The sequence below is a fragment of the Mastigoproctus giganteus genome, chromosome 3 (genome assembly GCF_048544385.1).
Source record: "Mastigoproctus giganteus isolate SK-2022 chromosome 3, ASM4854438v1, whole genome shotgun sequence".
NCBI lineage: Eukaryota > Metazoa > Arthropoda > Arachnida > Uropygi > Thelyphonidae > Mastigoproctus > Mastigoproctus giganteus.
This window is the reverse complement of record NC_143577.1, coordinates 115,468,315-115,481,416: the sequence shown is the minus strand read 5'-3', so window position 1 is coordinate 115,481,416 and position 13,102 is coordinate 115,468,315. Positions and strand designations below refer to the sequence as shown.

Here is a 13,102-nt window from a genome sequence, read left to right as displayed (position 1 = left end):
TGGTAACGCTGTATCAGCTACCCACATTGCTGCCACTGCTTGTATTCCTGATCCCTCAGTTTTTTGTTGTTCTTGTTCAGAATAGGATCAGTGTTTTTCCTGTTACAAAAGATATTGTCATATCCCTAACATGGCCCCAAAGTGAAAAAAAGTGAGAGCAGTAGTGGTAAATGACACTCTATCACAATGGAAATGAAACTAGCCATTATAAAACAAGTTGAAAAGGGTAAGAAGCAGACTGATGTAGCAGTTGGGCTTGAGTGGCTCTACCATAAACACAATTTTCCAGGACAAAAAGCAAATTCTTGAACATATAAAGCATTTTGTGCCAATGCAGTCAACAGTAATAAGTAAGAAAAGAAGTCCAGCAATTGAGGAAATGGAGAAACAACATTTAAGTGTATGGCTGGAAGTAAGCAACAAAAACAAATGCCTTGTAGCTTACATCTCATTCAAGAAAAAGCAAAAAGTTTATTTGAAGATGTGAAGAGTAAACATGGTGAAAGTGCTGCTGAAGACTTAAAACAAGCCATGGTGGTTTGAATGCTTCAAGGTACAAACAGATCTGATATACATTAAAGTGAGTGGTGAGGCAGCTAGTGCCAATGAGGAAGCTGCCAAACAATATCCAGAGTTCTTGTGGGATATTATTATTTTTAATGAGGATTACAAGCCAGAACAGATCTTTAATATAGACAAAACTGGCTTGTTTTGGAAAAAAAAAAATGCCTGAACATATGTATATTATGAAGGAGAGAAAAGAAAATGCCCAGGTACAAGGCAGCAAAGGACTGGCTAACTCTAATGCAGGGGGAGAAATGCTGCTGGCGACTGCAAACTCAAACCATTATTTGTGTACTGTACAGAAAATCCAAGGGTTTTTGCACTCAAAGTCATTATCAAGGCTTCACTTCCAGTCATCTGCATGTCTAACTCGAAGGCCTGAGTTACTCTCGAAATCTTCAAGAAGTGATTTCACAAACATTTCATACCACAAGTAGAAAAGTACTGTGCTGAAAACAACCTTCCATTCAAGATTGTGTTAGTACTGGACAGTGCTCTTGGCCATCCACATCATCTGAATGATTTTCATTCTAAAGTGGTGTACCTGCCTCCCAATACCACCTCCCTCTTACAGCCAATGGATCAGGAGGTTATTGCTACCAAGGCTTACTAGACATGAAGAACTTTTGAGGCAGCCTTAACAGCAACAGAATGAGAGGGTAGAATGTCCTTAAAGCAATTTTGGGAGGAATATAACATCTACGATGCAATCAAGAATATAGATGCTACATGGCATGAGATAACATCATCATATATGAACGAGATATGGAAGAAACTTATCCCACAATTTGCTCAAGACTTCCGTACATTTGAAGAGGTAGAGTCAGTCTTGAAAAACATGGTGGATCTCTGAAAACAATTGTACTTGAGGTGGAAGAAGAGTATGTTTACCAATTGTTGGAAAGCCACTCTCAAGAGCTGACCAACATAGTGTGCATAGTGTTGGGGGAAAGGCTTCCGGTGGTTTCCCACATCTGTGCCATATGAACTCTGTGGAGACAAACAGTATCACTGTGAAAGCCAGAAAAAATTTTTGTGTTGTAAATGAAGTATTGTTTATTAATTAATTATTAATTATTATTGTTAATGAAGTATTATTCCATCTGTTTTGCCCCTGGTGGGACCCCACGTTGACCGCACACACACACCACTAGGAGGTAGCCAGGCTGCCCATAATTGTCTGGCTAGTCTCCTCCAGGTCGCCTGAGCTTCCTGGGAAAAGACCAATTTAAAAAAAAAAAAAAAGGGGTACAGGATGTACCGGAGAGGGTAAAGGAAAAGGGTAGACAGAGCGACGGAGAATGTAAGGGAAGGCATCCTCCACAGGTTGAGCAGGAATTTTCCCACCTAAGCGGAAGAAGAAGAGGAGGAGGGCCCTCGAGAGAGTGGGAAGACAATCACGTATCAAGAGAGACACAGATGAAACAATTCAAGCGACCTGAGTGTCAAGTTCAGTAGCTAGAAGTGGTCACAATCTAGGTGAAGATGTTCACTATATGAGAAAGGGTGTTGATCAATGTGCATCAGTTCCAGGACGTTGTACTAGTGATCTTCTTCTGGTGAAGAGATCATGGGCAAAGGTAGAGAAAGCATGGTACTGGTACTGGTCTTCCTCATTGATCAGAAAATGTTCATTTCCTCGAGGCAAGGCATGTATTTTTGATATGAGTAATGTTCGCAGGTCCTCGTAGAGCGGGCAAACATAGAATAGGTGATCCCAATCTTCGTTTTCACCACAAAGACAGTGAGGGTCATCCATGATGTTCATAGAGGCAAGTTTGTGATTTATGGATCCATGACCTGTAATCAAGAAAGTGGTATATAACCCTGGGCTGTACCATGCTGGAGCTTTAGGGTAGATCTGGGCTATTTCAGGTAAGAATTTTTTAGTGATGGAACCTTTGGGGGTGGTATTCCATCTGTTTTGCCAGGCGTTAAGAAGGTAGACTGCAAGGCGCCTTTTTTCTTCTTTGATGGTGTTCGCTGGGTTTGTAGTGAAATCCAGGATGGTGGTAGGGGGTCCCTTTGCGAGCCAGTAGTGCACACCTTTGCAAATTATCTGCAGGTCTAGAGGGAGAACTCCTGCCAAGACTTGGAGCGCTGGGTTGCTTACTGTGCAGCAGGCACAGGTGATAGTGAGAAGGATATTACACTGGATGGAGGTGAGTTTCCTTTGGTTACAAACAATGAGTGTACGATGAAACCAGACGCCTGCACAGTAGGTTATAGTGGGAATAAATACAGCTTTGTATAGCATTTGCAGTGAGCGGCGATTTAGGCCCCAGTCAGACCTGGGGTCTAAATCACTACCATTGCCATGTAGTTCCTGACTTTGCGATGAAGGTAGTCTTATGTGCGGGTAAAACGTGAGCTTGGGGTCGAGAATTACCCCAAGGTACTTCATCTCAGTTGTCAGTTTGATGGTTCTACCAGCAATTTTAATCTGCGGCGGCCTGCTTAGCAATGATCTCTTCGAACTTGAAAAACAGACACAGCAGGAGGCCACTGAAGAGGAAGAAGCTGTTGAAAAAAATTTCACCTGCAGTCAGCTAGCTGAAGTTTTTTCTTTAATAGATAGAGGTTCAAGATCCTAACACTGAGAGGTTCACCAAAGTGGCAGCAGGTGTAAACAGTGCCATTGCCTGCTACAAACTAATCTGTGAAGAAGAGAAGAAGAAAACTGCAGATTAAAATACATAGATTTTTCTATAAGGTGGAAAGTGGATGTGAATATATGGCATCCACATTCACTAGTGGTACCACGACCAGCCAATCTACTCCCAGATCACCAGAATGTGTCATTAAAATTTTATGATCCTCCATCTCCACAACACTGACAATAATGTGAACAAATTAAACTTTTGTTTATTTTTGTTCTTGTATATTGTATCTTGTTTATATGCTATATAGTACTGTTTACAGGTATTAGAATAAATACTGTACTCTGCATTATTATTCATTGTGTGGTTTTTCCTGCCTCATTTAACTTGGTTACAAATCATAAAATGTTGTAAACAATACTGTACATACAGCCTGGTGAATTTGTTGGGGGTTATAATCTGGGTGAGTTATACTGTATATGGGTTTAATGCCTACAAGATTGAAATTGGACTTGCATAAAAAACAGACTTATGTACATAAAAAAAAAAAAAAAAAAACAATTAAGTATGTAAGTCGGGGAGTGCCTGTACTGTGTTCAAATATGGAGACCTCATCTGAAAAAAGACATGGCGCTTTTTGAAGGGATCCAAAGACAAGCAACTCGAATAGTGAGATCGGCAAAAGGACTCAGATTGTGTAGGCTACAGAGCTTGGCAACTAGGCATCTCAGAGGTGACCCAATTGATGCTTATAAGGCACTGAGAGGTATTAGTAAAATGAATGAAGGTGGAGTTTTCACTGTTATAAAGAATTATAGAACTAGGGGCCATAAATTCAAATTAAATTACGCTGGTTGAGGTTTAGATTAGATTGTAGGATGTTTTCTTTTAGCTAGCAAGTCAATCATAGGTGGAACAAGGTTGCCCTTGCAGGTAGTTGAGAATGACAGTTTGAACAAATTGAATTGTGAACTGGATAGTTGCTTGTGTGAGGAGGGATCATATAATTTGTATTTTCTTATCTACTTTTTTTTTTTGCCAATGCAGCAAAAGACTGGGTTCCTTGCACTATATGGCAAATACTATTATGTGGGTTACAGAGCCTGGCCACTAAGCACTTTAGAGTTGTGATTGCGGTCTGTAAGGCCCTGAAGCAGGGTGATAGTAAAATGAATGAAGGTGAAATTTTCACTATTATAAAATGATTCCAGATTCTAGGCATTATAAATTCAAATTATGGGATGAAGAAGTTTAGACTGGATTGCAGGAAGTTTTGTTTTAGTCATAAAGTTATTGATTATTGAAACAAGCTACCTCTGTGGTTAGTTGAGGCTGACAGCTTGAGATTCCTAGGTCAACTGGATGTGCTTCCCTCTTCACATAGTTACCTATGTGAGGAGGAAGTTCCTATTTATTTTCATATATACTTTTTTATTTCTTTCTTTGTATTTTTATTGTTATTTTTGATTTATTCATTATATTATTCTTTTATTGTTATTTTATGTCTATGTTTGTGGTTTTATCAATTTATGTTTTTTAAAAAAATTTTGGCTAGTGCAGCAAAAACTTATGGCTCTCTTTGTGCTATACAGCCAGTATTAACATCTAGCTAAATGAATAAACCTTTATTTTCATGCTGGAATCTACAGTGTGGAAAAAAATAAAATGACACGTTTCTGACCTCAATTTCCAATGTGCTGTTTAAGCCTCTTTCTGCCAACCTACTTTTTGATGCTTGTATAATTGTTATTTGGCTATATTGGTGTACAGGCATGCTTCTCATAGCGAATGCAAGTGTATCTGAGTGCTATCACAATTTTCAAAAACTCAACATTAATCAAAGTCTTATTGTACTTATATTTGCAAATACAAATGTGGCAAAACTAATGTGATTCCACATTAGTTTTGCAGATCCTCCACCACCACCCAAAGTATTTATAGCTGGATGAACTCTCATTAGTAAATTCTTTTCCCATGGTGAAACTATTTTATTTAGTCAGCAGGCCCTGACTCAGCATATTGTACTAATCAAAAAGTTAGACAGTTTTTACACCTGATTTCATCTTGTGTGAAACTGTTATAATTTTAAATCCATTAAAATTTTGGATTTAATTCCTTATTAACATTCTTCAAACTCCAGTGAATCATTCTTTCCATTCAGCAACTCAAAATTGTGCATGCATTGAATGAAAGATAGCTTTGTATAGTTTAAATGTTAGTAAGTATGAGGTTTATTTATTCTGTAATTTTTCGGTGAAAAAAAGACTGTGCTTAAATGGTTACAGTATTTTGTCATTTTGAATACAAATTTAGTAATTAGAAATATTACAAACTTTGTATTTCTTTTTAGTGCTTAATCTTTTTTTTTTAGTATAATTTTGTGGGACGCATCCTTGGACCAAGGGGTATGACTGCAAAGCAGTTGGAGCATGAGACAGGTTGCAAAGTTATGGTTCGTGGCAAAGGTTCTATGAGGGACAAAAAAAAGGTAAGATTCTTTACATTGTTTCTTTTCTTTGGTTAGGAAATTCTTGCAGGAATCAAAGAATGTGCTGTTATTCACTATTAATAAAAGTGTAATCAAATACAACAAAATTGTTTGTTAAATGTTTTTCAGAGCAGAATGTATTTCTATTTTAGGGATTAAGATGAATCTTTTAATCAGAAAATTGTTTTAAATACCCTGAATCTGGCCTCATTAAGTGTAACAAATGCGTCCTTCATCAACTCTTGAATATTTCAGGAGCTGATGGAGGATTCACTTCCATAAGCTAAGGTATTAGTGCTTTTAATTACTGTTTATATATATATCTGTAAGTTCAAGAATTGATTTTTCATTGTTATAAATATCAGCATTCAAGTAAAACACTTATGTTCATTTGAACATATAAAATTTTCATGTTTACATGTGATAATTTTATGAAATTATTTTTTTGTATTTGTTTTCATATATAGTTTTGTATGTTTATATAAACTAATATTAAGGTGTATATATGTTTTTTGGTGGTGGGGGAAGAGAAGGAGGAGAACATTCTAGAATGAGGTATGCTGATATTCATCTATCTTTATTTAGGCTCAATTAATTTGTGTTTACGTTCATTGTTTGATTAACTGTTAATTGTTTGAGAAAGTTGAGCTAAAAAAAAAAATATAATATACTTAGTGTTGATATATATATTATCTATATAAGTACTTAACTATACTTGATCGTGATATTATTAGTTTATCCAGTTATTCTTGGATAAACTAATAATAGTATACTCTGTAGTAGTGTAATATCCATTTGTGCACAAGTTGAATTTCAACAACTTGTTTTACTCTACTAAACTCCTACAAGTGCTGTGGTCAAAAAACTGAAACTGTTTCAGTTTTTGAACACTTAACAGTTGCTGGCATGCTGTTCATTATTTTTGGTGGTTGGCTGTTGTAATGAGATATGAGGAGGGGGGGTTGTAATTACTTTTGGTATTTTGTTGACACTGTTGCGCATGGAAGACTATTGTACAAATTGGAGCAGAATGGTATTAAGGGTAAGTTGCTACAATGGATAAAAGGATGGTTGAGTGGGAGAAGACAGAGGGTGGTAATCAATGGGTGCTGCTCTTCGTGGACTAATGTTATTAGTGGAGTCCCACAGGGTTCGGTGTTAGGTCCACTGTTGTTTTGTATATTTATCAATGATATTGATGAAGGTATATCAGGCTTAATGTCGAAGTTTGCAGATGATACAAAGGTTGGCAGGGTTGTTAATGGCAGTAATGGCAGTGTGCTACTGCAACAGGATCTAGATAATTTGAGCAGATGGGCTAAGAAGTGGCAACTGAAATTTAACCTTGACAAATGCAAAGTACTGCATGTGGGTAGAAGTAACCCCAGAGAAACGTACCAACTGTGTGATACTACGCTTAAGGTGGTAGAAAATGAAAAAGACCTGGGCGTAATTGTGCAGTGAGATACGAAGTTTTCTGAGCAATGCAGACAGTCTGCCAGGGCAGGTCATGGGGTTTTGTCAATTATATATAAGAATTTTGCTAGCAGGGAGAAGGAGGTGATTGTCCCTCTGTATAAGGCAATGGTCAGGCCACACCTTGAGTACTGCGTACAGGTCTGGAGGCCTCATTTTAGGAAGGATGTAGATTTACTTGAGCGTGTACAGAGAAGGGCAACAAGATTGGTGAGGGGAATGAAGGGATCCTCTGACCAAGAGAGGTTTAAGTTCTGCAAATTGCAGTGGCTGGAGACTAGGCACCTGCACGGTGATCTGATTGAGATGTATAAGGCCTTGAATGGGTTGAGCACGCTGAATTCTGATGGGATCCTTCCACTTGTTCAGATTACGAACCTAAGGGGGCATAAATTCAAATTAAGAAAAGACAGATGTAGAATAGATGTGCGGAAATTTGCCTTTAGCCAGCGGGTAGTTAATTGCTGGAACAAACTTCCATCTGTCGTTGTGGAAGTTGATAGGTTGAATAAATTTAAGGAGGAACTGGACAGGCATTTGGAGGGAATGGGGTGTTTTTTTTTTTTTTTTTTGGCTGATGCTGCATAAGCTCATACACTTGCTTTCTTGCATCACATGCCACTACTACTACTTTTAGAAGTTTTGCATGAAGTTTATAAATGCAAATTAAAGGAAAATGTTCATTAGTGTGCATATGAATAAATTCAAAGAAATGTTCATTTAAAGGGAATTTTATCAGCAATGCAAGTTCATCAATAACAATAATTTCCATAGTAACAAACAAGAATTTCAAGTTCTGCAAAAAAGGAAAGAAATGGATAAGCAAGTATTCAAGTCTCTTAATAAAGCTGAATTATTTTATTATTGTTATGAGTTAGAAAGTTAGAGACAAGGTAAGTACCAGTACTTTTTTTTCTCAGTGGCACCAAAGAAACAATCAACAAATCTTTTTTAAGATTTGTTGATTGTTTATCATATGAGATGATATGCTGTCCAGCCTATCATCTCATATGCTGGACAGCATATGAGATGATAGTGGCAGTTCATGAATTTTGGAAATTATATTAAAGGTGTTGCCATTTATTCTAAATTTACATATTTGACTTGAGTTTCTGTTTAAGTTACCTTTTTATTTTATTTTATGGTATTTATTTATTTATTATTATTTTTATTTTATATAATATTGGTGTAGATACACCACAGTTTACCCATAAATTTTAACCACGTATGTAGTGTAAAAGGCATTGTTTTAATAGTATCTCATATTGTGGTGTCTTCATAACTTGATAGGTGGTATTGCACTACTTCAAATAAATAACTTCTCTAGTAGTGAAGACTAATTTTATTTATTTTCAGTGGATACCATCAAGTTTTGAAGCTTCAAGCATGATCGTTTTGAAGCCTTTTGGCTTCATCATCAGTGAGTGGGCATTATGTGCTGTGTAACACTAAACTTTATGCAACAAAAAATATTGTGTTGCATAAAGTCATGGGATGGAATTTAACTAAGCAGTCAGTCTCAAGGAGAAATGTATTTGCATCCTGAAATAGACAGACTGCCTTTATAATAGAGACATTTTATTTAATCAATAAATGTAAATTTTTCAGAAGCTGTGTTGCTAATCCAAATCAGCACAGCATTTTATTTTAATATATACAGGGTGTGTGGATTAATAACTGGCATGGAAAATGATTCTTTGCCAAAAGTTGGAAACATGAACAGTTTTTCTGATATTTTTATGTGATGAGATATTTATAATTAAAGATTAGTAACTTCACATCTGTGCTTTGAAAAGCATGTGTGTTTTTTCAAAGCTACAATGTGCTTTGAAAAGACAATTCAAAAGCATGTTTTTTCATGCAGATTGTATTTTCAATAGCAATAATATATCAGCAGTTGAGAAGTGAAAAGAATCCATTCCAGTTTGTAGAGAAAGATGTGAATGTTAGCAAGATTGATCCTGACTAAATGGAATACATTGCTAATGGATACTGTGATGTATATCTCATGTGACAGTGTTGAGGAAGTGTACACAGTGCTGCTTGTGCATATGCAACAATCCTAATTGATTTGTAGCACAGGCACATTTCAATGGATTGCATTCAATGCCATCAAGCAAATCAATTGCTGAGAAGTGGTTATAGCAGTCTGGAAAACAAGGTGTCAGTGATTCTTGCACTGTTTCTGTTGAAACACGTAGCAGGCTGGAAAATGAGGTGTCATGGGCTGTATTAGGGTAACTAAGAGTAAAAACAGGTACACAAATACTTGCTTGCACACTAATGTAGGAGCATAGCAAATAAATTTGATGAATTTGAAAGTATACTGGTGAAGTCATCAAATGTAGACACTGTGGAAATATCATAGACATAGTATTACTCAGATAAGAGGAATGCAAAATTTGAATATGGGGAGTAAACATGTACAGAAAGGACATATAGTGTTACAGGTCTTGCAGCACCTGGGGGCAAGGGGAGATCTCCCGACTGCACGATATAACTTTTGTGACACAGTACAGACTTATAAACCTCTCTGCCTTTAGTTATTGCTGAATATGTGTTATGAATTGTATGTATGTCTAGTATGAGGATACCAGTAAGACTGTAAAGGCCAGAAAAGGTGTGAATTATTGTGTGGTTTGTTTCATGTAGTGTTGGGTTATGTCGGTCTGTTGTTCATTTGGCCTCTTAGCCTAGGGATCTGTGGAACACCACAGCCCTTTAGTTGCTGTTCAGTACCAATTGGAGGTGGGCCAAGAAGTAGGGTTGCATAAGAGCTCTGGTGGGGTAAATCCTGGCATTGCCATGAGCTTGCCAGAGAGGGCCAAAAAAACGGGGGGGGGGAGGAGTTTTGTTGAAAATGAGTGTTCAGTGATCGTTGCGATTCGGAGGCTTTCTTCCAAAGTTAAAGGGGTGAGAGATAGAAGGGGACACCCCTACATAGGCAACCTATCCTCCACAGGCGAGGAACTGTTAAGAGTAGTAAAAGGTATTTAGTTTGGTAGTGCACAGTGGGCCAAAAAATTTTGGAGTGGAGGGGGAAATGAATGATCTAAAGTTTTTGGAGGGGGTGAAAATCATGGTGTCAGGGTGCTCTATGTTGGGTTTGGGTCACCATAATGGCATTTTTGTCAGAATCTGATCTCTTGTAATGGCCAGACCAGCTGATATCAGCATCCCATGCCATGCTGCTTGAATAGAGAATCAGCATGGTGTCAGCAGAAGACAGACAGGGAGGACCTCCTGAATAAATCCTCCACCACCTGCAGTTGTGTCTTGGGGAGGACTCCTGTCTAGTATGAGAACACAATACATTCCCAAAAAAAAACAAAGCAGCAGTGAAACCACATTTATCTGTGAAATAAACATGGAAGTTTTTGTAAGGTTTAGATTTTTTCACAGATAAGTTCAATCTATTAATTTGACTATTCATGTGCATTCAGCAAATAAAGTAAAAGTAGAGGGAGGGAATATGCATGAATTAATGAAATTTTTCGATATGGCATACACAGAAAAATATACCCTGGACCTTAACAATGCCTCCAGTATACAAAAGCTGACGTGGATGCCTACTAGTGTGAGATCAATATGTCTGGTCTGGTGGACTATCTAATGGCCAGCCTGTGAAGAGAAAGTTTTAGAGCCATACCCTCAATGTAAAGAATATTGGATCTTGCCATGATGCCTGTCATACTGTATGATAGGGTGCCTGTAGCCAGGTGGGCAGGAGCAGCAGCGTAGCACGCGCTTCTTGATTAGACCGGGGCTCGAGCCCGTGACCACCAAATACGGAGGATGCAGAAAGGTCAGGGAATGACCATCGCATATCCCCGGAGCAATATGACATTAGTTGCTAATGCTCCTAAAAACCAAAATAACATAACATAACTGTATGATAGATGTGAGGTTGCCTGAACTAAACATGGGTTTTACCACTTGAAGCCAAGTGGTTCTATTGCACCAGTTGATGAGTCATGTACTACCCGCTAACCAGATCAAAAACATTCTTTGTGTAATGTGAACTACTACTTGACCTCTGCTTACATTGGTTCATGCTTGAGTTGTCACCTCCAGAATACCATCTCCCTTTCTTATATTATCTCATCTCCTTTAATTGGCTTCCTGCTCCTTTTGCTTTACTTATTCTTTATTAATGTACAAGTTAGTGCATTTTCATATTTTCTGTACATAGCCAAGTAGTTATAAATTGGCATCATTAGGTATATCTCATATTGTGAATACCTTCACAACAAGTTGCCATAATATTGCACTACCTCGAATAAGTAATGCTTCACCATAGGGAGAAGACTATTGTTACTTATTCTCGGAGGATACCATCACCCCTACAGCATTGTTTCGGAGCTTATTGGCTCCTCATCGGTGGGTGGGCAGGTACCCTGATGTTGCAATGATGACAATCCAGTTGTGAAGTATATATCCACAATATGAGAAAACTATAGTCCAATATCATCATAATCATGAACTTGGTCCAGCAATGAAACAGGTCTTTTAAGACCTGTTTTGTTTTAGCTCTTGGAGGTGGTCTTGATCCTGCCATTGTCGTCTTGGTCGATCCACATCTCTCTTGCCTGTAGGTTTGTAGTTAAAGGCTAATTTTGGGATCCGGTCTGGGTTCATTCTTTCTATGTGGCTGATCCATTTTTTATGATACCGTTTTATGTCATTTACTATGTTATCTACTTTCAATTTCTCACGGATAGTAGTAGAAGTAGTAGTAGTAGTGGCATATGATGCAAGAAAGCAAGTGTATGAGCTTATGCAGCATCAGCCAAAAAAAAAAATCACACCATTCCCTCCAAATGCCTGTCCAGTTCCGCCTTAAATTTATTTAACCTATCAACTTCCACAATGACAGATGGAAGTTTGTTCCAGCAATTAACCACCTGCTGGCTAAAGGCAAATTTCCGCACATCTATTCTACATCTGTCTTTTCTTAATTTGAATTTATGCCCCCTTAGATTCGTAATCTGAACAAGTGGAAGGATCCCATCAGAATTCAGCGTGCTCATTTGCAGAATTTAAGCCTCTCTTGGTAAGAGGATCCGTTCATTCCCCTCACCAACCTTGTTGCCCTTCTCTGTACATGCTAAAGCAAATCTATATCCTTCCTAAAATGAGGCCTCGAGACCTGTATGCAGTGCTCAAGGCGTTGCCTGACCATAGCCTTATACAGAGGGACAATCACCTCCTTTTCCCTGCTAGCAAAATTCCTATATATCATTGACAAAACTCTACGACCTGCCCTGGCAGCTGGTCTGCATTGCTCAGAAAACTTCATATCTGACTGCACAATTACTCCCAGGTCTTTTTCATTTTCTACCACCTTAAGTGTAGTACCACACAGTTGGTACATTTCTCTGGGGTTACTTCTACCCATATGCAGTACTTTGCATTTGTCAAGGTTAAACTTCAGTTGCCACTTCTTAGCCCATCTGCCCAAATTATCTAGATCCTGTTGCAGTAGCACACTGTCATTAACAACCCTGCCAACCTTTGTATCATTTGCAAACTTCGACACTAAGCCTGATATACCTTCATCAATATCATTGATAAATATACAAAACAACAGAGGACCCAACACCGAACCCTGTGGGACCCCACTAATAACATTAGTCCACGAAGAGCAGCACCCATTGATTACCACCCTCTGTCTTCTCCCACTCAACCATCCTTTTATCCATTGTAGCAACTTACCCTTAATACCATTCTGCTCCAATTTGTACAATAGTCTTCCATGCGCAACAGTGTCAAAAGCTTTCCTGAAATCCAAATATATGATATCAAAATTATTTTTTGCATCCAGTTCCTTTGTAACCAAATCATAATATCCTATCAAATTTGTCAGACAAGACTTTCCCTTAAAAAACCCATGCTGTGTCTGAATTATTGCTGCAGTCTTGTCTAAATGATCCTACAATGCATCTTTAACCAGTGACTCCATTATTTTACCCGG

General features: G+C 38.0%; 1 protein-coding gene across 2 annotated transcripts in view; it reads left to right on the top strand.

The window, feature by feature from the left end:
- LOC150088239 (protein held out wings-like) overlaps positions 1 to 13,102 on the top strand; it is a 170,265-nt gene that overhangs the window by 60,775 nt on the left and 96,388 nt on the right. For both annotated transcript variants that reach the window (XM_090369401.1, XM_090369400.1), the window contains exon 3: positions 5,536 to 5,652. In XM_090369401.1, coding sequence (XP_090225527.1) covers positions 5,536 to 5,652 — 117 coding nt within the window. The remainder of the gene's footprint in view (positions 1 to 5,535; positions 5,653 to 13,102) is intronic.